The sequence below is a fragment of the Hyaena hyaena genome, unplaced genomic scaffold (genome assembly GCF_003009895.1).
Source record: "Hyaena hyaena isolate Hyena2069 unplaced genomic scaffold, ASM300989v1 scaffold_618, whole genome shotgun sequence".
In the NCBI taxonomy this organism is placed as follows: domain Eukaryota; kingdom Metazoa; phylum Chordata; class Mammalia; order Carnivora; family Hyaenidae; genus Hyaena; species Hyaena hyaena.
Window position 1 is genome coordinate 672976 of NW_024081250.1, and position 27071 is coordinate 700046.

Below are 27071 nucleotides of genomic sequence, written 5' to 3' on the forward strand. Positions count from 1 at the left end.
TTGCCATATGGCCCCCTCCATCTTCAAGTCAACAGTACAGAACTTCTCACACAGTAAGTCCTCCTCATATTTTGAAATCTCAGACTTCCCTATTTCTGACTTTTGGACTGAGATTTTAAAGAGCTCATATGATTATGTCAAACCCACTTAAATAATGTTCCTTTCTTAAAGTCAATAATGCCATATGCACATCATATAATCATGGGTGTTAAATCTATCATATTCATAGTTCTGGGCATTATGCAGGAAATGGATACCAGGGATGTAGGAAATCTCGGGGGGCAATTAAGAATTCTACCTATCATAACACTTTCACTAGAACTGCAAATTACTTTTATAAACTGTAATTGTATCATCCAAGAGCTGATTACATGTTGGTGTTATTCCTATTCTCAAAATCAGCACTCTAAAAAAGAGGTATTACAAAATGTTATGATGAAGGCTCCAAAGTGCCATACACTGTACTATTAATTTAGAATTCAGCTTCTATAAAAATAGTCTTTTTAAAGCATTTACCTCTTTTACTTTGCAAAAGGTATAGTATAATCAGGTAAAGATAAAGGAAAAACACGGCAATGAGACTATACCGTCAGAAAAGTATTAAGGGGCCCCTTACCCACAATGACTGTGGCATTATGTGCCCCAAGAACACATCATCCCTAATTTACAGTTATTCTTATGAGAAACTTAGATATATATTACAAAAGTTGTGAATTATGAACTTCTCTGTATAATACAACACGATAAATGCTAATATAGATATGTGCAAAACTCTTCATAGCAAAGTAGAATCCATTGCCAAACACAGGATAAGTAGAAAAGACAGACAGAAGACTTTCCTTCCCACATAAATAAGGTTGATTTAAATCAAATGGCCTGGGGAGTATGTGGGAAGAAAGACGGAATCATCTCCAGACTGAAATATGTAAAGGCTCAACCACCTCTAATCCCATATCACAAAACAACAGCTGGCAGCTGAGATTGACAGATGTGTCAAGATGCCTGTATCCATTAGGGTAGCAGCTACTGTCAGGGTACTCTAAGCATTTTTATTTTAAATCTTCAAGGGATTTTGCAGGTAATTATAAACAAACCTTTAAAAATCCATCATGCTGAAATTGAGTACAGAAAATAAGATCTTAACCCAGAAGCAAATATTTATTTAAAAGAGAATTTGCCTCCCCTGGCTCAGGATCTGCTTTCTCATTGAATAAGAATCAGTTCTCCGCATGATCTGGCCCTGAACTGCTTTTGAAATAACACAGATAATCTCTCCTGCCACTTGCAAGTCACAAGGGATTGGAAAAAAACATTTATAATACAGAAGTCAGAATAACTCTCAAACCTTAATTATAAAATATATTTAATTCCTAGAAGACATAGAGAATAGAAAAACTTCTAACTATGAAATCTGTTTCCTAAATGGGGCAGGGGAGTGTGGTACATCTATATAAAATTACTTTACTTCTTATTCCACCAAATGTACTGTGCTGCCTCTTCCAGCAAAATCTTTGCAAATGGTATTCTTGCTGCTTTGACTGGACAACACCTCTTAATCCCTCAGCTCTTGATCTAGTCATCAACTTTTCCAGTAGTCCTCCTTGGCCATCTCTACTCCCAATAGATGAGGAGCCCCTCCTCTGTGCACCATGTGTACCTGGCTGGCATTGCACACAGCATGTACTGCCCTGTAATTGGATCTTTAGTGTTGTTTTGTTTTTTTCTATGAGTGTGAGCTCATAGAAGGCAGAAAATTTCTTCAGTAGCCTATGTATCCCCCAGTGCCTGCACAGCAACCAGATCATTACAATGATGAACATGTTTTGTTGAATGACTGACGGCACAATGAAAAGGAAGGCAAACTGGGCAGAATGGTGCCCAAGGCCTCAGATGTCACAGGGGAATGGAAAGAGGAAAAAGTGTCATGAGAGCCCAGGCCCTGTCACTAATTAGCTCTGTGACTCCAAACAAGTCACTTTTTGTCTTGGGACTTATGAGTCCTGAGTGGAAAAATGAAAAGACCCGACCAGAAGGACCCATCAAGTATCTTCCAGGTTTTCTGTTCTCTCATATCTTTCCGTCTTTAAGATTTTCCATTCTTCATCAGCATACCTATCTTTACATATCTTTTAAAGTCAAATTATATAGGACCAATAGAGCCAGGGAACAGAAAGATGCACCTAATTGAAGACAGTGACTATAGTTGCTGAATAAATGCATGAATGAATGAGCAGACTTCCTGAAATCTAAGTGCTCCATCAGAAGGTGAACCTTTTGGTTCTTTTTGATAACAAAATACCATTTTGTAAATGTCATCTCTAAGAGAATGGTAACTTCAAATCCCTTAGCAATACACGCAAAAAAAGGAAGCTGGTAAATTTACTGCTTCATAAAGAAACTTAGGTTTACTAAAGAAGCCACATCTCTACTCAAGGGATGCTAAGGGATCTTCACAATATCACTTCATTGAAACAAAGTGGACTTTTCCTGCAATGGGATCAGTTGGTTCAAATCACCAAGATGATTTTTGCCTAGGTCATCAGGAACATTGGGCAAATAACTCCAGCCAAGAACAGGAGCTACACATGCTTGGCGATTATTTGTCCTGTGTAATTTCATTAGTACCAGAAACTCTAGTATCAATTTCAACCCATGATAAAGACATAAAATATTAAATGATGCCAGAACAAAGACATACTGCTTAGACCCAACAACATGCAAACACCAATAACCACACAAACACAGAATACACCAAGAGAGTTTGTTATAAAAAGCATACGTTGGAACTTCCTTATATTTCCTAGACTAAAGAAGGCACTCTTTTGGGGGAAAAAACTGGCAAATCACCAACACTAATCTGGACAAAACATTTTAGTTACAAATACTTTAGCAACATATTAGTTAAAACTATATTCAGTCCACAACAAAAAAATATTTTCACATCCCAAATAACTACATAAAATATATGAAAAATATATTAAATGTGAATACAGAAATTAGATTTTCAGCCCCAAAGGCATTATTTTTTTTTTTTAATTAGCCTTAAAGGTCACTTTTTCAAATGACTAGAGTACTGGCATTTAGCCAAAGAAATTTAAACTGGATGATACCTGCTAGACGATCCATCCCCATTCTGTCCAAATAAGATGCTTTATTTCTATTATATATTCCCTACACTACAGCTGACTAGCACCTCCCACTAAATTAGCTGATGTGATCAGTGTAGTAAAAACAGTTTTAATAATTTTAATACTTCAAGAGAGCTATATATACTCTTTATAAAGTATGGATTCTTACACATCAAAAATATAAAAGAGAAAATAATAGTAATAGTTCAAATATCATACACATTCATATGCACATACACAAGATGTTCACCTCTGTAAACTTCTTATAATGATGCTAGAGAAAAACTGCAGCTAAAAATGTTAATCACATCAGCTGAGATAATCAGAGATATTGGAGAGAAAAATGTTACACAAAGTAAAAATCATTTTAAGGAATGCTATCTCAAGGGAAAACCAAGACAAGTTGGATAGTCCATGCATGGCAAGGAAAAGAATCCTATAGGCCAGGGTTTGGTCTGGATAATTATTTCCTTTGGAGGGTGGTAGGCATCTCTTGTGCATTGCAGGATGTTTAGCAGTACCCCTGGACTCTACCCACCAGATGCTTGTAGCAATCCCCCTTCTGTGACAACCAAAACTATCCCCAGACATTGCCAAATGTTCCTGGGATGGAAGGGTTGTAAAGTGTCTCCCAGTCAAGAATCCTGCCTCGGATTCACAGCCATCCTGGTTGCAGCTCCAACCCTTGGATGCCAGCCCAGTTCCTGGCTTTAGATGCAGAGTGAGCCTGCCTACGCTGAGGTCAGACCTTAAAGTAAGCAGCTCACTGCAAGGTGGAGCAGCTTCCCAGACCATGTCCTCTCGGGACAAGGTGAAAAGGCTCCCAAATCATGAATTCACATGGGACTCATCCAGTGAAGTTGCTTAGATGTCTAAAATCATATTTTGAGATCTTGGTTCTGTAAGCCAACAACCAAAACAAACTAAAACTACTATGACAGCAAGTGTGGTGCAATCCTTTGAAAATGAAGTGGCAAGGGGCGCTTGGGTAGCTCAGTCAGTTAACCGTCTGACTTTGGCTGAGGTCATGATCTCAGAGTCTGTGAGTTCAAGCCTCACTTCGGGCTCTGGGCTGACAGCTTGGAGCCTGGAGCCTGCTTCAGATTCTATGTCTCCCTCTCTCTCTGCCTTTTCCCTGCTCATGCTCTGCCTCTCTGTCTCTGAAAAATAAATAAACACTAAAAAAAAAGAAAAAAAAAACTGAAAAAAAAAAAAAAAGAAAAAGAAAACGAACGAGCAAAACAATCCCAAGGCTTAGAATTGTATATGAAGAATCTCATGAGGGAAAAATAAAGACACTGAAGATCATCACAACCTTTTTTCTAAGTATAGCTTAACATATATGTTAACATAGATTTTTTTAAACAGAACTGATGTTGTACTCTATTAGTTTAATTGGTTTCCTCTTTTTTATCACATTATTTAGTAACTTCAACTCTGTTGGTTTGGTATTAAATACAGGCATCCTTTTGTGTCAACCTCAGGTAATTTGCTCAAAGTATAGTTTAGCTAATCTCTCCTTTTTTAATGTTTTTATTTATTTCTGAGAGAGAGAGAGAGAGAGAGAGAGAGCGAGCATGAGCAGGGGGGGGTGGGGCGGGAGGGGGAGATAACAGAATCTGAAGCAGGCTCCAGGCTCTGAGACAGCTGTCAGCACAGAGCCCAACATGGGGCTTGAACCCATGAACCATGAGATCATGACCTGAGCCAAAGTCGGGCGCTTAACTGACTGAGTCACCCAGGTGCCCCTAGTTTGGCTAATCTCTTAAAGTTAATGATCCCACTTGCCTCATGAGTGAGGCAGGATCACAAAATAGAAAAATACCAGAATAGTATGGTGTTTAAGAATAGCTCCATCAGTTTCCTGCTGTGTGAATCTGGGCAAGTTACTCTAGTCACACAAGTTTAAACCAGTCTCCTCTTTTAAAAATAGGGAATATGAGAGCATCTATCTGCCATTAAGTTTGACCCAGGGACCCATAACAACCTCAGGACACAAAGCCCTTAGCAGTGTCTGGTATATAGTAAGGGCTCAATGAACAGTAAATAATCCTTTTGTTATAAAAAAAAAATTATCACTTGCATGGTCATAATTAAAAATAACCAAGAATAATCAATAATTTCACCTTATCACTCTATAGAATACCATGCTTCTAACAATCCAGTAAGTTAGAAGTGAGAACTAGAGGAAGAAGCATTATTCTCTTTGCAGAACAAGACACTATACTTGATAAATGCCACATAATCTTTTTATTAAAAAGGAAAATGAAGCAAGAGTAGCTAAGTGCCCTTACTCAAGACTTAATCCTTTTTTTACCTTGTCAAGGTAATGGAACCAAGGCTTAAGGTGTTAGATATGGGTAGAGTCATTTCCTCATCCTGTTTTATTATCCATGGGATGGTTCCATCTTGCAGCCTACACCGAACACTGTCCTGGGAACAATGAGTGAGTCTGACATTTCACTGGGGCAAAAGACTCCTAACAGCTAACAATATTCTTGGGCCAGAAGTGGATCTCTAAGTAATTTCTGTTCTCCTAAGTTCTCATTCATTCAAAATTTGCTGATATAATTTATTCGCCTAGTGAATATTGATTGAGGACCATCACCTGCCAAGAATTCTGCAAAAAGCTGGAAGTATCTTGATGATCAGAGTTGGGGCACTCAAGGAGATTAGCCCTGGGAGGGAAGCCAACACTCACTAAAGGGATACAGAATTTCAAACTGAGCCAAGAAATGGTCGTTTTAAAGTGCAAAACCTCTCCCAGCCTGCAATGTTAGCAAAGACTTCCCTGAGTAAGTGACACAAGAATTGAGTGGAAATCTCAGGTGTAAAGCTTGGAACCACATTTCCCAGATTCCTTTTAGGGCAGGTCTGGTTAGATCCTACCAATGAGAGGCATCTGTGTGAAATCTGGAGCACTGCCCCAGGACTTTAATGTCTACCAATGGTGTGATGTAAGGGAAGAGGGAGGAGGGGGAGAGGGACACAATCAACATAGAAGACGTCTGACCAGACACTCCTGGTTATGAGATCATGGCACTCTCTCCTTTCTCTTGGTCTCCTACAGCTGTCCTGACTTTTGATCATTTTTAATCTTGTCCTACTGGCCAGATATTAGGGCTCTGGATAGCCTTGCCATAAACTCCTTTTTGTTCAAGGTAGCCAGAATTAGCTTCTGCCATTTGCATTCATCAAGTAGTTTGCTTCTGATAATATGCCATGCTGCACTCCACTGTACTTACATTTAGGATTATGCATGTCTTATCTCCCCAACCAGACTGTCAGCTTCCTGAGGCCTGGAGAATGTATTATATCCCTTTGAGCCTCCAGGACCTAGAGCAGTGACTGACTGACACATAGGAAACACTCAGTAAATGCAAAAATAATATGATTTTGTATATGTTCAAAAACAGGAAGTCTGCTAATAATAAATATAAAAGTGCAACTAGATGTTTGAACAGCAAGCAAGAGTTCAGTTGAGTCAAAAAGTCCTCCGTACCTTACATCAATTTTACAACAACATGGAAATATCCATGTTTTATAATCATCTTCTCAGGTACTTTGTTTTTTTAATAAACTTCATGAAGAAACCCAGTATGCTAATAACTATAGTCCTATAGGGTCCTGACCTCTGAGCTTATCGTAATTCAGGGTTTTCACCTTCAAACTTCCAAATTGGTAGAATAAGGCTGCTCAAGTACCCAGGTCCATAGATGCCACACCTAGAACCCAATTCCACTCACATCTCCCTGCCCTTTCTAATACACAGGGCAATCCATGAAGTCCAGTAGGTAGCTAGTGAACTTGGCTTCCAGAGAAATTACCATCTGTTTTTCTACCACTAATAAATAAAGTACCTCTGCTCTATAAAGTGGGACTGAGCCCTAAAATGAAAATGGAGATAGAACTTTTGTCCAATTTAATGGCTTTTTAAAAATTTCTTGGGTAGTAAGTTTATGTTGCATGAGCTACATACAGTCTGAATTTGATCCGGGTCAAATAATGCTACCATGTCCCAAAATCCTGGACATTATACACTTTCCAAATGTACAATGTCATCAAGGTTTTATGACATTTCCTACAAAAACTCAATAGTCAGGTAGCACTTCATCAGCTGAAGTCTGAATTCAGGTATGAGAACAGAATGTTAAGTCTGCAGCTTGAAAAGTGTACTGTTTCTCTGACTTCAGTGTCACAGCCATAAGGGGATGCTCCACTGAACAATTTTCATATATGCACATTTTTGTCCCCTACTAAAAGAACTCCATATCTCGGAATTATGGATAGAGCCAAATGGTAGTAGAACCAAAATCTATACTCGATGACCGCTGTTTTCCTACAAAAGCTTGCTCAGAGATATTCTGTCACCTGGGGTTCTCTGTGTATTCAACTTCACTTCCTTCCTCAAGTAACAAAATGCTTAGGGCATTGTGTCCATGCCTGCTGCCCAGACACGTGACCTGTTCACATGGCTTATGGTGGACACAAGATTTCTGAGACTCAGGGCTCTGAAGGCAAGGCTGACAGATACGAGGTGCAAGCCTAGCTTTGCCAGGTTAAACATGGCTATGAAAGGAGCATACCCATTTCTATTGGCATCAAAACACAGTGCTGGCTGCCAAAGAGCCTATAAGAAAGAAATATTAAGTAATAGTACATGTCTGACATTGCCATAAGTTTATTATTTCTTCCATGCCAATACAGCCTAATCCAAAGCTTATGCTGTTACAATCTAGGCCTGCCCTAAAACAGCCAATTAGGCTAAATGTGGTCAAAACTCTAAGGAGTCTCCAGTCCCAAAGACAATGTTTCATGGGCCCATTAGCTTCTGTATTATTTCCACATTTTGACTAGTTTTCTGAATTGTGTGCATTACTTCTTTGGGGATTATTTGTCCTTCACATTGCAAGTATAATAGAATTTCTGCCCCTTCTCTATGTTACCATTGGTGTCATTTCTTCCCCAAATGTACTGGTAAACATGAAGTGAAAAAAAAGTGAAGCTGAAGAATCTCTCCCAATACACATGAAATATTTCCTAATCCATCATCTACATGGTTTAAATAAGTTGGATTATGATCATGTTGCCCAAAGGAGCCATAATATACAACTGGCTTTGTTCAAGAACTTCCAAACTAGTTCCCAAACCTTTGATTCTGGCTTATGGAGCAAAGTATAAAATTTTGCAAAATGTGCACTCTAGCAAATGTCATTTCTCACTTATGCATCGAAAGTACCTTCCCAAAATCTTTATTCAGAATATTAATGCCATTTATTCCTCAAGAATAAGAGCATTTATTCTCAACTCCAGGTACAACAAGCAATTGTGATGTTCTTCTTTGATTGACACCTGGTGTCATCCTCCTAAAACTTGAGGTCCATAGGAAAATGAAGCTTATTCTTTTAATTTGCACTAACCATTTTATTCAACTTTCCCAAAGACAAAAAACAAAAAGCAAAAAAATTGTATCTAGGTTGCATGACCTTGGGCAAACCTACCTACCATAAGCTTCAGTGTCCTTCAGTTTCCTAGGTTAACAACTATACCTGTCTCACAGGATTATGGTCAAGAGTAAGTAAATAGGGCACATAACAAGCATAGCAAAATATCCAGCATAAAGTGTTCAATGTAAGTTTAATAAATGTTAGCTTTCATCATCATTCACTCCTGGGAATTTTAAACCAAAAGTTTTCTTTTGAATCCTTAGTACCTGCTCTAAGAACTGCCACTCTGTGTCTCTGCTAATTCCATCTGCCCTCAAGAGCCCAATTGATTCAACGGTCCTTGGTCATGTCTTCCAAGATCTCTTCTAAACATCTGTATCAATTAGCTGGAGCTACAAAGGAGAGATCAAGTCACCTGGGCCTTGTCTGTAAAGATCTTGACAGAAATGAATTAATAATATAATCCATCAGATCACCAGTACCTTGAGAGTGAGGATGGAAGCCAGAGGGGATAGAAGTGGCTTCACGGGCCTGTGACTTGTGTAGCTGCATGGTGCCCCATTGCTGAGAAGGGCCCCAGGTTTGGTTTTATGCTCATTCAGAAATTCTCTTTGAACAATTTTCATTTTGCACAAATTATGTAGGTGGCTGCGACTTGAGATTTTTGATCAGAGTGATATAAATTGTTTCATGTTTTAAAAGGACTACTCTAGGTTTTGTGTTAAGAACAGCCTATAGGAAAGGTAAGGGTGGAAGCAGTAAAAAAAGCTAGGATGCTGTTGATATAAACAAGGTGAGAGATGATAGTGGCAAATGACACCGGGAGGAGGGGCCAGTTAGAGTCCATTTGTCTGCAGTTGCAGCATGGTTGCCCAGCAATATGCCTGTCTGCAGCAGTGTCCTGGCCAGCTGGCTCATGCTACCCACCATCAGTTCCTGCCCAGTTTCCATGCTGGCTGCCTATTAACCTGACAGCCCTATGCCTTTCCAATACATGTTCTTTTCTTTAAAAATCAGGTGGTTGGTTTCTCTTCTTGCCTATTCTTTAGGGGACTGTAGGGGACCCTATGTTCCCAAAACTGTACACAGTAGCAAATGAGATTTTAAAAAAATCAAGGTGCATTCCCCAAATCTGGATCCCTACAATGGAGAAAATGAGCTGCTCAAGGTAAAACAGGAAAGAACGGTCCTAGCTAGATCAAGCATCTTCTGTGTTAGCTCACTGTACTCAGAACTTATTCTATGTTCTCTCACCAATTCCAATTAAGTAATAGGTGCAAACATTACCCCCCCCCAATCTGTATGGGTTCAGTAAGGTAAAAGCTATTAAAATTTACATAAATAAAAAAATGCATCTAAAATACTTTTAAGACCCACAGAATACACTGTTCAACTCTTGGTGAGGAAAAAGAAAAAATTAACTAATTTTTCAGACTTTTTATTATTCTAGACATATATCTAAATTTGCACAATTATCCATATTTAATCTGGAAAATATAAAAAGGATCATCACTATTTATTTTTCAGGCACTCAAATAGAAAATTCATCAGGCCATGCTAAGAATGGCTTGATACAACCACCAGTAAGTTAAAGTACCAGTATGTAAAAAGTTTATACTTTCTAATCTAAAACTCTTAAAAAACAATTTCTTCTTTTCCACGTACTCAAAAAGTTCTCTGAAATGACAAAACATGGATGATACATAAGCCTGAAGGGCTTATGTCAGCTGCTTACCTTCTTCTGAAGAACATTGATTTTTCTTTCCTTCACTTCTAACATATCCTTCATATCTCGAATCTCTCCAGCCAGTGTCCCTTTCTCTTCTGTGAGGTCCTGCAGCTGTTTTGTTTTTTTATTGAGAAAAGACTCTTTCTCTTCCAGCCGTAACCTCAGTGCATCTACCTGAAGTCAGGAAAAAGAAAGAAGGTTGCAGTTATAGAGTGGTCATCAGTAACCATCAGTCAGGCCCCAGGAGGGCAGCAGTGTGTCTTCTCAGCACAGCTTGGTCAAACCATTACCCATGGTCACCTCAATCCCATGCATTTTAACAGCCTCTATCTACCTCAAAGTCCTGTTGTATGTACATCTGAACCGAGACACTTTTTTTTTAATATAAAGTTTATATGAAATAAGGCATTATGAAATAGTAGTATGTCTCCCTGATGTGAAACCATTAGCTAGAAAACAAAACACATCACTATTCCATTGTACAGGGAAGGCACAACACTGCCTGTGTTCTCCGACATCCTCCAGGAATATGGAGAACACAATGAGCCATGCCACAGACATCTGGAAGAACAAGACTAACATATAGAGAAACACTCCTGAGGTAGAAAATATAAGTTGACAAGAGGAAGGAAATGCTGTGGAGATGACCACTCTCCAGTGTTATGAAAGACTGCTTTCCAAACATAAAAGAAAAAACAAGGCATACCAAAAAATACCTATTTCAACCTTAGCTCAAAAATTAGATTATTACAGTTCCTGCTTTTTAAATGTCAGGAATAAACATAAGAAATCATACACTTTATTTTTTAAACTTAACATTCCAAAGGCCATATGCAGAAAAGGTTCACATGGGTAAGGTTAGGTTTTGAAGTAATGGAAGAATTTAAATTTTCTTATGTCTTTATTTTATTTTGAGAGAGACAGAGTGAGAGCAGGGAGGGGCAGAGAGAGAGGGAGACACAGAATCTGAAGCAGGCTCCAGGCTCTGAGTTGTCACCACAGAGCCTGATGGGGGTCCAAAGCCACGGACTGTGACATCATGACCTGAGCCAAAGTCGGATGCTTAACTGACTGAGGCCCCCCAGATGCCCCTGGAAGTATTTAATCCTCACCCTCTATACCAAGAATTTGATAGACAGTAGTTACATCAATAATCAAGTAGTGATGCAAGCATGTTATTTAGAGATATCAAAATAACCAGGCAAAAGGAGTTAAAAACAGGTTGTCTTGGGGAAGAAGAAATAGGGTAGAGAGTCTCCTGCATCTGATCACAAATCTTGTGTTTTTTTTAAAATATTTTTTATGTTTCTATTTTTATTTTTTGAGAGTCAGAGAGAGACAGCGCAAGCAGGGGAGGGTCAGAGAGAGAGAGAGAGAGATACAGAATCCGAAGACAGGCTCCAGGCTCTGAGCTGACAGCACAGAGCCCAACGCAGGGCTTGAACCCGCAAACTGTGAGATCATAACCTGGCCCAAAGTTGGATGCTTAACTGACTGAGCGACCCAGGCACCCCTGATCACAAATCTTGTTGAGTAGTTTTTGTACTACCAGCAACTAAAATTTGGATGGAAAAAAAAAACCCACACACATACACACACACACACACACACACACACACAAAAGGAAAAATGAGGCAAAAATACCATAATAAGCCAAAATAAATAGATATGTAAATACTGTCAGGACACAGAGTCAAAAGGCAACTTGGAATACTGGAAAGAGGACATTTTGGTTTTAGGCTAGATTCTCCTTCTATCTAGCTGAGAATCAGGACAAATAACTCTCACTTCACCCACAACCAGCCCTCCAGCCTTATTTTCCCCATCCATAAAACAAAGAGGTTGGAAAACTCCTAAGTGTCTGACATTTTATGATTTTAAAGGCCAGAATCAGTCTTAGCAAGATCAAGGGAAAATTATGACATTAAAGATTGTAAGTTACCAGAATGGAATCTCCTTTTCTTACCCCTTTCCAAGAAAGAAGCACCAAAGTTGTGTTTCTAAAGGTCAAAGGTGATGAGAGGTTGGTGAGTAGAGAGTTTCTCCAGTTTTTATCCCAGAGAGGTGGGTGAAGAAGGGAGATCCCCAAAAAGGAAGGGTTTAAACAAGTGCTTGAAGCCCTGTTGGCAGAATGACCCTGACCACACTATGAGACAGGATGGACATTCTGTGATTGCACAGGGCAAAAAGAGCAGATTCCTTAAATATTTGATGGTTGTGCTTCTTCTTACATAAAGGCCATGGAAATCTAGGAGCTGGGATGTGAGGGACTCATGTCCTAGGGATCTTTCCTTGACAAAAGAAAATTCATGCCAGTTGCACTAAAGCTTCAGATTCTCAAGTGGCCTATCTTTGTTTAAAGTCATCTCCATCTACCAACCTAAAATAACATCGATATTTCTCTTTGGGTTTTCATCCTATCTAGCAAAGAAAAAAAAAAAATGTGATTTTTAGTTTATACATAAAGGATGACATTTGGTGGCTTCTTTGGAAATTGGCAGGACATGTTGAGCACTCCAAATTACAGGAGTGGCTATAAAGGGTTACATTCAATTGAAAAGATTTCCCAATGGCTGACCAGGATTCAGTGTTAATTGGAGAAGAAACTGTGGTCCTATAGCCCTACATTCTAGCTATCAGAGATGGATGGTCTATATCTGGAGAGGATATCTCCAACATCCAAAACTGTGATGTAAATAAATTACAAAGTGGGAAGCAGTAAGGGGTGCTGGAGAGTTCAGAAAAAGAGACTGCGCTGATGAATAATATGCTTAAAATTTACTGTGCCTTCTCGCCATGTGTGATCTTTCAGTGCCCTGCCTCATCTTCCTGAGTGTAGAAGAGACAAAACCCTGGCTGTAAGAATCTCTCTCTTCCAAGAGTAAAACAGAGAGCAAGGATGGCCATGTTCAACACACTGCTTGCAACATCCAAATTCTAAATGGCAAGAAGGAGTTTGTGCCAGCTAAGGTCTTCTGTTGGGGAGTTTATTTTCCATACACCCAAATGCACTTATTTAGCTTCAAAGGAATTTGAATCATGACCTTCAATCACTCCAGTCTATCCCCATAGCTTTTCAGTCTCCTAGAATCAAGAAACAAGGTTTAAAGGTATTTTTTTTTTAAACAAAACTTTGACCTGAACTGAATCCAATTCCCAACCAACATTAGCCCAGTTTGCAGTAAGCAAGTATGACATCATTTCTAAAATCATATTTTAACTTCCAGATGGTGCAAAACCACAAGCAGGCACACGGGCCTCCTGACACACAGAAGTTTAAATACAGGGAAGATCAAGCAAGAAAGAATACAGTCTATAAAAAAATTAGAATATGTACTTCCAAACTGGGTCCCTCTCACGAATATTCTGATTTCACTCAACAGTGTACATCATTTATAAAGAATCAGAAAAGCCTTGAAGGTTAGATTATATTCCAACATCAGGTAGAGACATAAAAGTTAAAATGTTTGGGAATATGAAATACCTTTCTATGCCTCTTCATTCAACACCAAATAATTTTAAGGGCCTTAACTCTCTCTTAAACTTTGGCAGCTGACTCAATAATAAAACTTGGCAAAGCAAAGAGCACCATCATTTCCCAGAAAAACAAAAGAAAATTAGAACTGTATGATATAGTCAATGCACAAAGACCCATAGGTTGAATTTCCAATTTTTACATATGACTTAACCGCATGGGAACTAGTCACCTAATGTTAAAACTAGGACAATCTTTTCATTTTAGGAGAATTACTCATTTCCTTCACATCCAGTTGTATGAATATGTGTGTGTGTGTGTGTGTGTGTGTGTGCGCGCGTGCACGCGCGCGCGTGTGTAAGAGCATGTAACATATGAAAATTTAACCTTTTATTTGGCAGTATAAAGCATGAAACATTTGTTATCACTTCAGTTCCAGGTAATAACTTGAAAGAAAAGGACCATGGCAATAAAATTGGCAAAAATTGCCAAAATCAGAGTTAAATATTATTAATCTTGATGTCAGCACCCAGGAATTATAACCAGTTCCAATGGTGAGGTATGTTTCTATACATAAGCCTCCTGACCTTTCTGCTATATTTTACATAGGCTTCAGAAACAGTTTCAGTGTTGTGACAAAACACTAAGTGCTACTTGATGTGCCATAAATAATTTTTTAAAATCAAACGGTTCATTTCAATCTTAAAATGACTACAGCAACACTTGAGAAAATAAAAAAAAAAAAAAACCCTTGAGAGAGAAAAAGGGGCCACTTGAAAATTTTCACAGATTAAATACTACTTACTTGACAACACTTCAGGAATTGAATAAACATGCTATCACAAAGAACAACTTTAAAAGAAAATGAAACTGGAACACTCACAAAACTCCCAATACAGTTTTATTTCACATTCAAAACTTCATTTGTTTGTTTTTCCTAATAGTAGACTTGGATTAAGGGTATATTTGAATTTGATTCAACTTGCAATCATTCAAATGGGGGACAGTTTCAAAGTTGAAACTATGCATAATGTACACAGCCTCTGAAGACACAAACACTAAAAATAACCTAAAATCTAAAGCTTGCTGTGGTAGTAACCACTAGTTCTCACTCACATCCAATTCTCCTCTCCTTCCTGAATACAGGGAAGGTCTCCCTTCCCAGCCCCTTGCAGGAATATGGGTCGGTGTGTTTTATTCATGAAATGTAAACAGAAGTGACAGGTGTCACATGTGTCACCATCCATTCCACCCCACACTTTTTCTCTTCCTCAGAAATCTTGAAGGCTACATTTTCTAGGTGGTGGAGCTACAAGATGGCAAACAACCCCACAAATCAGTATTCTCAGTTGACCACAAGAAGCAGGATCACTCCCCATGTTCTGCTGCTCCAATCCTCAACTCTCAACATGTTGAGAAATTATTACAATTTCCACTGTTTTAAAAAGCTAGGGCATGGGCACCTTAAAACTAGAAAAATTTTCTGGTCTTAGAAATTGGTATAAACCTACAAGAAAAAGGGCCATTATTCCTCCTTCTACTCCTTCTATGTGTTGGACCTCAAAATCTACTTTCCCCTATCCTTTCACCCCAAATCCAGAGAAGGGGAAAAAATGATGGAGAGCCAAGGACAGAGCTAAATGGAGCAAGTAGCAGAACCCTGGGGAGTGGACACCCAAGTCAAAGGTCAAGATACTGGGAGCAGAAAGAGACTGAAGAGGAAGAAGCCCTTTAAGCTCACTGGTTGGAACTTCCATTTGTACAGACAAGTGGCCCAAATGGACAACTCTGTTTTGCAATAGTCTCTACATTGCAAATAGATACATTCAAGCAACTTACAGTAATGGCCATGGACTTACCCACAGGCCTTCCAAATGTCAGGAATACAACAAAGGTGTTAGAAGCAAAATGAGGATAATAACAATATCTCCTTCATCAAGTTATTTGAGAATTAAATTAAATAACATGTAATGCACTTAGCACAATGCCTGGCACCTAGAAACACTCAATGAACATTTGCTATTATTGTTATATTTTACTATTCTGCTTTCTACAATTTCTAACCCAATGATTTATATACTGTAGGAATGCAATAAAGGTTGCTAACCAGCAGCCCTAGGAAAAGTGGAAACTCAGCAAATAAGATTCTGTGCTCTAGCATGTACCAGGGTGTTATACTGTCTGTCATTTGCTTTAAAATATTCCATCATACACTGTAGGATATGTGGGTGTGTGGAGGGGTCTATGACTGGGTGGGTGAGTGGAGGGGTGTATTTCCCAACTAGGAATAAATTCTCCAGGGGTAGTTAATTAGCCTATGACAGACTTTAATTAAAAAGTGACATGCCAGTGTCAGCTACCAAAAGTGCCAAGATATTCTTTATATTTGATGAACATCTGAAATTTGGACAGCTAACATAATTGATGTGAGGAGTGATTTTCCCTAGGAGATGTGAGTGGTGTTTGAGATGTCTGTATTGGTTAGAAATGTTGCCCAAGTACTCCTACTCTTCCAGGAACAAAATTTAAGATGGTGTGTCCAATGGAGAAATGATGTAAGTCACATCTGTAATTTTAAACTTTCTAGCAGCCATGTAAAAACAAGTAAAAATAAACATATAAAATTAATTTTAATAATATGTTTAATTTGACCCACTATATCTAAAACATTATTTAAACTGTAATCAGTATGACAAATATTAATGAGGTATTATTGTACATTCTTTTTTTTTCTTCAAAATCAAACATTTATTTTACCCTTTCAGCATATCTCAGTTAGGACTAGCCACATTTCAGATGCTCAATAGCCACATTCAGCTCATAGCTACCATACTGGACAGTACAAGACTATGAGTCTAGTAAGCCCAAAAGTTTTAACCCTTAGAATTCAATCTCCATGCATATAAATGCTTCAGGGAGGATTCTGGCCCAAGAGCAAGCAAGGATGGCTGAGCTCTGCCCAGAAAATATCATCACACTGACCTAGCTAGTGTAAACCACTTTTGGCCTCAAAAGAACAGAGAACTGGAACTTGAAGGAGCACTCTGAAAGGCTGTGATGTACTACCAGAAGGCAAGGTCACAGGGTAGGAATCCTATAGCCTTCCTTTCTCTAATCATCAGAGGTTGTTGATCTTTACCAAAGAGAACCATGTAACTGTCAATGACCTAACTGGCTTGGTGATTCTATTGGTATAGTTTTCCTGGAGTCTTGTTGAAAAGAATTCATAATAATCACTGCTTTTTAAAAACTCTTTTATACTAATCCCTAAATATAGGAAAAGCTGCCTTTGAGGAAAAAAAAAAAAAGTCCTTCAGCAGCTACACTATCAAATACCAGCAATATAGATGATGGTATGTCTATCTCTTCTCTTATGCTTGGTCAGGTTATGCCTTTCTACTCTTGGATTTCTGCAACTATTTTGATTTCAGATTTCTTCTTTCTGTAGGAGATTTTTAAAGATCTACACTAACTAGATTTATTTGCTCATTCATTTAACAAAAATAAAGAAGTGATTTCATGACAGACATTGTTCTAGGTTATAGATATATATAACCTTTTAACAAGATCATCAGTTCTATGACTTACTGAACCACATATTTGTGAGGTTGGGAGTATTGTAGAACAAACAAGTTATTATGTCAATATCATTAGTAAACACAATTTTTAGGGTAAGTGGGAAGAAGTACAAATATAAAATCTAAAAGCTTATGTAAAATCTTTATAAAAAACTGGAATAACAAAAGGCTATTTTGTGGACATCTGTGTTTATTAGTGAAAATGTATATGTGTGTATTTGTATGTATACAAAATAATAAACTTAATGATTTAACAAATATCAGCTATTGTAAATCAAGCCTGGGCAGATACTTTGGTATTCAGTAAAATGTCTTACTTAACCAACAACTACTCTTTACTGTGCAATCTTGGAATACCAAATGGTCTTCACTGATCTTTAAATAAGTTGTGCTTTATACCTTTTCCACTGTTTTCAAGATAATTTTAGATTTTAATAAATCTGAGTCTTTAAAAAAATCTTTCTGATACTAATAACTATGAACAGACGCAGCATTTTCTCTTTTAAAAACTTATTTTCTAGCTTTGTCCACTAAAAAGGCTTAGAAAAAGTGACTACCTCCAGAGCAATAAGCACTCACCCAAAATGCCTAGATTATGGCTCTAAAAACTGTATCTCACTAAAAGAAATCAGTTTCATTACAGAAATGATTAATTTTAGATCTGTGCCAAGGAACATACAAAGTGAATATAGAATACTTTGTTGAACCAGAAAGCAAGGAAATTATTAAAGATCAAATAGTCTTTTTACTGGCCAATGATGAGACAACTGGATGCTTAGTCATATGAACAAACATTAGGGAGCAGGAATGGAGTCTGGGGCTAGGCAGGGAGCTACAGCAGTCAACCAATCAACCAGAGAGACAGTAGCTGCTACAACAAGGATGGAGGTGATGGAGAGGAAGACTGTGGCTGTGCTTGATACATATTTTGAGACACAATCAAGAGGCAGCTGGCAGAACTGAGAGTTTACATGTAGAGGGATGAAAGGAAGGAAAGAATAAAAAATAACTCCTGGGCTACTGGCTGGAGCAACTCTTTAGATAATGCAATTACTGCATCTGCAGGAAAAGACTGGGGAGAATCAGATTTGGGGGTAGGAAAACAAGAGACATGGATTAGGTTCCACATAGTTTGAGATACAAGGAAATATCTAAGGGTAAATGACTATATAACTTGGAAGACCCTGAGACAACAGAACATGAACTGCAGGCTAACCTACAGTAGTAGTAGATGAGCAGTCCTGTAATTTTATCAATATTCCTTCAGAAAACATGTACTGTACATTTGCCAATTAACTCCCACTTAGATGTAGTTGTGTGAGACCAAGTTAAGAAACACTTATAAAAAAATGACATCTATATAGTTGAAAACCAAGAGAAATTCCTTTCCTTAAAAGATCTCTGGGTGTTTGTTTGTTTAATCTTTATTTCTAAGGTCTCTCTTCTCCACACACTCATGAGCAGCAAAAGACTTGGTCATTTATATTATGTCCTTAAGATCTCCAAGGTGACTAGCTAATGTCAATGATGTATTTACCCTCCTGTTGATCACTGCAGTCATATATTAATACTCCCTGGGGAAAAATAAGGAGAGGGCCTATATGATCCGTTTCTGTGGACTGGTTTTCTTTTAGCAACCAAAAAGTTATACATTTGACCAAGGAAAAAAACCTAGATTGTATTTTAAGATATTTAGATAGCACAAAATGAAACAATAATGATTGCATTACAAAGAGCTTCATATTTTACATTATACAGTCTGTTCCCTGATACAATTTCAACTTAAAAAATAAAATTCAGGGATATTTAGTATTGGGTAACCACACGCTGTACTTATAAAAGTTAAGTTACAATTGCCAGCTTGTTAATAACACAGTTGAGATTTTCAGGTTGTAAAGATGCATTTTGTCTTACCTACCTATCAAAATATTATACCCAAGACCTACATGCCACCTACCTGAAGAAAACAATGCTCGGTTAAGAGTGCTTCATATCACCTACCTGGAAGAATTTGTATCATATGTGGGTTAATAATCCAGCCAACTTTATAAAGCCTGTTTTCATACTTAAGTTTTTGGCTACTTCTTACACTAAAATTAGGTGGTTTTAAGTGACTAGTCCAAAGTTCAATATTTAATGCTCAGTTCAGTTCCAGCAAATTTCTGAAAACACATGGGAATTGTAACTCATGTGTTAATACTTAAAGTTTTTGTTAATAAAACTTCCAACACTAACCTTACCTCATTGAACTTACCTCATTGGTTTTTATGCTCACTATAAAACTATAGCTGTCATAATATTTTTGAATTACTACAAAAGGAAGTAAGCCATTCCAAAGTCAATGTTATTTTGCAACATGATGATAGTTATAAATTCAAAATACTTAAAACCAATTTGCAAAGCTATCAATCTTAGTACCTCCTAACATTTAAAAACCCATCTTCAAAACATTTACTATTATCAAAAAAACAAGTTTAAGAAAACACGATGTATCATTTATATTGCATTTTCCCTTCAAGTAAGCACATTATATTTTAACATAAAGATTCATTTTAACATAAAATTTTAAAATACTGGTTCTATTTAGAAATTCCATGAACTTTCTAAACTATCACTGAAGCCCAAAGTACTTAAGTCACTGATAATTTAGTACCAAGATTTAAGCAATAATTTTTTTTTTATCTCAACTCAGTGCTTTTCAATAAATCCAACTAAGTAATCTCCATCTGGGTATGCTTAACATGTTTGTCAATAACTGACAAATTAGGAACTGTAGTCATTTTATTTAAAAGAGAATTAAACCCATATTTTAAAGTTTAAAGACTCAGACTCCAGGAAGATGGGCACGCATGTTCATGGATCCATGAATTTGCTACAAGAATTGTTTTACGTTGTCTTTTCTTTTCAATGATTATCTCAAAAGGTAAAATGAACTTATTCTGAATCATGTAAATAACTCCTTTTACCCAAGAATTGTTAAGAGATTTCAATATCTGCCTTTGTGTTTGTATCTAAGATTCCTCTGGGGTGAAGTACAGAAAGCACAGAACGACTTTTTATTGCTCTTATGTATTCCCTCAAATCTTTACCATCAGACATCATAGTGACCATGCAAACAAGAGGTTCATCAGAATTACAGAAACAGCAATTGGCAAAGAAAGCAAGATATCACACAGCACACCACTAGGCAGACCTCCTGAACTAGCATCTGAGCCATAATGGTTGGTACCATATTCATATCAAATATAACTTAATGTCCAGCAAATCATCCTTTTCTAAATAAAGTTAATATCATTAGTTTAAATTTTATAGGCTTTAGCATCGTATATCCATTTAGTGTGTAATTTTGATGTGGTTTCAGGTTCTGTAAGAGTTATAAGCATGCCTAGTCTTACCTTTGTGCCTAATTAAGTAGCATAAGTAACAATTATTACATTAAGAAATACTGAGTGTCTATAACATTCTTTTCAATTTTTTCTTTTAAAAGGAATTTCTTCCCAAATCTGAGACATACTGCTCTAAGTAAACAGTACTTGTTCTTTGAGATCCTCCTGGGTATTGTAAAAATATTAAATGGAGGGAGTAGTGGAGTGTGTTCCGTGATCAAGCCAAATGGGGAAATGTAGCTAGCTCTCCTGACTAAAGGCAGACATTAGCACACTAAAGTTCTGACATCAAATAACCTAACTGACCTTTTCCTACATCTATTTAGCCAGAGAACCCATTTTTTTCTAAGAATACAAAGTAATACCCTTCAGAAATGTTTTGAAAAAGGAACCTGGATGGCTCAGTTGGGTGAGTGTCTGACTTCAGCTCAGGTCATGATCTCACGGTTTGTGGGTATGAGCCCCATACTGGATTCTGTGCTGACTGTTTGGAGCCTGAAGCCTGCTTCCAATTCTGTGTCTCCCTCTCCCTCTGCCCCTCTCTGGCTCACTTTCTCTCTATCTCTCAAAAATAATAAATAAACATTTAAAAAACACAGATATTTAAGAAAGATTGTTCTCAAGTATCTTTTAGGCATCAAATTTTAAGTCATGGCACTGATATCAGGTGAAATGGGGACATACCACTGGATTAGATTCAGAAGACACTGGCTCAGAGTCAACTAAATATTTTCAAGATGGGCTCTGTGACTCACAGTGGTAGATGATGCACCATAGTGTCTTACGCACTCCTCAGGGCCACGTGTGAAGGAGATATTGTTTTATAAGTAAAAATTTTGAAGCTTTGAGGGCTTATAAGGCTAACTCAGTAGACTGCATTAAAGTCCCATCCTCTTGTTCAAGATTCACTCCACTAGTCAGCCTCCAGGTTCATTTATGATTCTGCTGGTACCTGGAGATGGGGCTTTTGGGGAGGTCACTTGCTTCTCAGGGACTCAGCTACCTCCTCTAGCACAATTTTGCTCAATGGCCTCTAAGGTTACTACCTACCTCAACTTCTGTGACATCTGAAAGTGAGTGATCTAGATATTAAAACATATTTATTTTTAAAAAAATTTTACATGTTTATTTATTTTTTATAGAGAGAAGGAGAACACGAGTGGGGGAGGGAAGACAGAGAGGAAGACACAGAATCCAAAGTAGGCTCTGGGCTCCGAGGTGTCTGCACAGAGCCCAACTCAAAGCTTGAACTTTGATGAACCATGAGATCATGACCTAAGCTGAAGTCAGATGTTTAATCAACTGAGCAACCCAGGTGCACCTAAAACATATTTTAAAACTTTGGTAACTAAAAGAGTTCGGTATTTTTTTAAATTTTCTTAATGTTTTTATTTATTTCTGAGAGAGAGACAGAGACAGACAGACAGACAGCGTGAGCAGGGGAGGGTCAGAGAAAGAGGGAGACACAGAATCCGAAACAGGCTCCAGGCTCTAAGCTGGCTGTCAGCACAGAGCCCAACGCGGGGCTAGAACCCATGAACCATGAGATCATGACCTGAGCCAAAGTCGACGCTTAACCCACTGAGCCACCCAAGCACCCCAAGAGTTTTGTATTGATACAGAAAGAAAACAAGGAAGTCCAAAATAGAGTCACATACTTATGGAAATTTAGTATATGATAAACATGAGATTTAGATTTAACAGAGAAAATATGGAATGTTTAATAAATAATGATTGAAAACTATCAATTTATAAAAATAATAATGGCAAAGTCTTACGTAACTCCTTATGACAAAAATAAATTCCTAATAATCAGATGTAAGAAAATTAAACCATGAAAAGTCTATAAAAATATGGGGGGGGGGGCTCTTCTTATTTCTGAAGTACAGTAGTGCCCAATGATCTGCAGGGATATGTTCCAAGAACCCCAGTGGATGCCTGAAACCATGGATAGTACCAAATTTTATATATACTATGTTTTTTCCTATATATACATACCTATGATAAAGTTTAATTTATAAATTAGGCACAGTAAGAGGTTAACAACAATAATAATAAAATATAACAATTATGATAATATACTATAATAAAACTTATGTGAATGTGTTCTTTCTCCTTCTCTCTCAAAATATCTTTTTCTACGATAATCACCTCCTCTGCTTGTGATGACATGAGTTGATAAAATGCCTACATGGTAAGATTAAGTGAGGTGAATGACATTGACACTGTAACATAGCACTAAGCTACTACCAACTTTCTGATGTTATGTCAGAGGAGAATCGTCTGCTTCCAAATAGTGGTTGATCCCAAGTAACTGAAACCACAAAAGCAAAAAAAAAAAAAAAAAAGGGCATACTCTATAGTACTTTCTAAGCAAGAGAAAAAGTTTAAATGCCATAAAAGATAGAACAAATAAGATTAAATACAAATTAAAATGTCTTCATTAAAAAAAAAGATAAAAGGCAAACTGCAGAAGATATCTGCAAAAGCCAAATGTAAAATGCAACATGGGTTCCAGTAGGTATGATATAATTCCTTGGGAATGACAAAAGCAATATGTGCTTGTGTGTGCACAGAATATTTCTGGAAGAACACATAAGCAAATAAATAAGAGTTTATTAAATTCCTACTATATGCTCAGTTATATAAGTGATAAAAACAAGGGTTAATTAAGATTAGTCAATTCTACTTGTAAGCTAACTACGGCATCCCACTGACTGCTATGGAGACCTCAGAATAAGGTAAATCCAAACAGGCCCAGAGCTCCCAGAAAATCAACTGATCATCTGCCTTTCCAACTGACCTCTTATTGGGGCAGAAATGCTGCAGTTAGAAGACCAGGCAAGAACAGAGTCTTTCCTGGAAGAATTTTTTATGGTGGTACATATTACAACTTCTATGACTCTCTACCTATGTATATTAATACATTGTTGGAAGGCAAGTTAGAGTAATAACTACATATAGAGGCTCTTAAGCTAGACTCCTCAAATTCAAACCTTAACCTTCCACTCATTTGCCGTAACTCAGAGAAAGAAACAATCTCCCATGACTTAAGTTTCCCTGTCCATAAAGTGAGGATAATAATAGTATTGTTCTTTTTTTGCTTAAATTTTTCTTTTCTTTTCTTTTTTTTTAAATGGCTTTTTAATGTTTATTTTTGAGACAGGGAGAGAGACAGAGTGTAAGTGGGGGAGGGGCAGAGAGAGACGGGGACACAGAATCCGAAGCAGGCTCCAGGCTCTAAACCGTCAGCACAGAACCTGACGCGGGGCTCGAACTCACAAACCACGAGATCATGACCTGAGCCGAAGTAGGACGCTCATCCGACTGAGCCACCCAGGCACCCCTGCTTAAATTTTTCTTAATGTTGATTTATTTTTGAGAATGACAGAGTGCAAGGAGGGAAGGGCAGAGATAGAGGGAGACACAGAATGTGAAGCAGGCTCCAAGCTCTGAGATGACAGCACAGAGCCTGATGCAGGGCTCGAACCCATGAGCTATAAGATCATGACCTGAGCCAAAGTCAGACACTTAACCAACTGAGCACTCCAGATCCCTTGATAATAGTACTGTTCTATAAGGATTCACTGAAGCATGACTTACAGCATCATGCAGTAAGAAATGAAATAGAAACAATCAGTGAACAGTAGCTGCTGTTTAACAGTGAATAGTAACAATTTATGATTACTAATCACCCATATATGATTAATAAATTTAGTCATTAGAGTGCTATATGCTAATATTCTAGCAGCTATTATTAAAGTTAATCATACTGACAAGAATAATGGAAACATTAGTTAACACCCCTATGCAGTTTCATGTGACCATCCAGCACTCTGGGACAGGTAGAGAGGATACACTCCATTTTATAAGGCTTAAAGCCACACAGCTTGCAAAGGCAAATCTGAGACTTTAGCGCATGTCTATCAGACTCCAAAGGGCCTGCTCTGAACACCATGCTCAGAAGTAGGAAAGCTGTAAATATGTGAACAGTATGAATGACAAACACAGGAATGAAGAGGAATATAGCATGAAGCCAAAAAAAAGGGGGGGTCATTGGTAAAATTATAGTATATATTTTATCCTTACTGATATATTGGTATTGGTAGGTATTGTTTATAGGTGAAAAAATGAGGTTCTGAGGGGTCTCCAGGCTAATATGGTAGAACTGCAATTTGTAGGGGCACTTAGCTGGCTCAGTCGGTTAAGTGGCCGACTTTGGCTCGGGTCATGATCTCGTGGTTTGTGGGTTCAAGCCCCACATAGGGCTCTGTGCTGACAGCTCAGAGCCTAGAGTCTGCTTCCGACTCTGTGTCTCTCTCTCTCTGCTCCTCCCTCACTCCTACTCTGTCACTCTCTCTCAAAATTAAATAAACATTAAAAATAAATTTTTTAAAAGAACTGCAATTTGTAGATATATTTATTATATACTTATATGTTTTATATAATATACACTTCTATAAAGTATTTTGTGTATTATATATATTACATATAGCATATAATTATATATTAATTACATATAATATACATTTACATGTAAATAATTATATATAATATAAAATTAAAATATATTATTTTGGGTTCCTGGGTGGCTTAGATAGCTAAGCAACAGACTCGTGATTTTGGCTCAGGTCATGATCTCACAGTTGGTGGGATCAAGCCCCACATTGGGCTCTGTGCCTCTGACACCACTGAGCCTTCTTGGGATTCTCTCTTTCCTCTCTCTTTCTCTCTTCCCCTCTCCCCATGTGCTTGGCTCTCTCTCTCAAAAATAAACAAGCATTTAAAATAAAATAAAATATGGGGTGCCTGGGTGGCTCAGTTGGTTAAACTTCCGACTTTGGCTCAGGTCATGATCTCACAGTTGGTGGGATCAAGCCCCACATTGGGCTCTGTGCCTCTGACACCACTGAGCCTTCTTGGGATTCTCTCTTTCCTCTCTCTTTCTCTCTTCCCCTCTCCCCATGTGCTTGGCTCTCTCTCTCAAAAATAAACAAGCATTTAAAATAAAATAAAATATGGGGCGCCTGGGTGGCTTAGTCGGTTAAGCGTCCGACTTTCGCTTAGGTCATGATCTCGCGGTTCGTGGGTTCGGGCCCCGCGTCAGGCTCTGTGCTGACTGCCAGCTCAGAGCCTGGAGCCTGTTTCAGTCTGTGACTCCCTCTCTCTCTGACCCTCCCCTGCTCATACTGTCTCTCTCTCTCCTAGAAATAAATAAAACATTAAAAAAATAAATAAATAAATAAAATAAAATATATTATTTGATGCCATATATTATATGCCATATTATATATAACATATGGTAGCAAGTAATAGTTCTATTCTCCATCCAGGTCTAAAATGTCCTGAACATGGCACAAAAACAGACAAATAGACCAATGGAATGGAATAGTGAACTCAGAATTGGACCCACCAATGTATGGCCAACTAATCTTGGACAAAGCGAGAAAGGGTATCCAATGGAAAAAAGACAGCCTCTTTAACAGATGGAATTGCGAGAACTGGACAGCAACACGCAGAAGAATGAAACTAGATCACTTTTTCATACCATACACAAAAAATAATTGCCCCAAATAGCCAAAGTAATACTGAAGAAGAAAACCAAAACGGGAGGTATCACCATCCCAGACTTTAGCCTCTACTACAAAGCTGTCATCATCAAGACAGTATGGTATTGGCACAAAAACAGACACATAGACCAATGGAACAGAATTGAGAACTCAGAAGTAGACCCAAAAGTATACAGCCAACTAATCTTTGACAAAGCAGGAAAGAGTATCCAATGGAAAAAAGACAGCCTTTTTAACAGATGGTGTTGGAGAACTGGGCAGCAACATGCAGAAGAATGAAACTAGATCATTTTCTCACACCATGCACAAAAATAAACTCAAAATGGATAAAGGACCTGAATGTGAGACAGGAAACTATCAACACCCTAGAGGAGATAGCAGGAAACAACCTCCTTGACCTCCACCGCAGCAACTTCTTACTTGACACATCCCCAAAAGCAAGGGAATCAAGAGCAAAAATAAACTGTTGGGACCTCGTCAAGATTAAAAGCTTCTGCACGGCAAAGGAAACGACCCACAAAACTAATAGGCAACTGACAGAATGGGAAATGATAGTTGCAAATGACATATCAGATAAAGGGTTAATATCCAAAATCTGTAAGGAACTCACCAAACTCCACACCTGAGAAACAAACAATCCAGTGAAGAAATGGGCAGAAGATATGAACAGACACTTCTCCAAAGAGGACATCCAGATGGCCAATAAACACGTGAAATGATGCTCAGCATCCCTCCTCATCAGGGAAATACAAATTCAA

At 37.9% G+C, this 27071-nt stretch overlaps 1 protein-coding gene across 1 annotated transcript in view; it reads right to left on the reverse strand.

Moving 5' to 3' along the window:
- ERC2 (ELKS/RAB6-interacting/CAST family member 2) overlaps positions 1–27071 on the reverse strand; it is a 903427-nt gene that overhangs the window by 541311 nt on the left and 335045 nt on the right. Inside the window, exon 6 of the mRNA XM_039257435.1 lies at positions 10311–10478. Within this exon, the coding sequence (XP_039113366.1) occupies positions 10311–10478 (168 nt within the window). The remainder of the gene's footprint in view (positions 1–10310; positions 10479–27071) is intronic.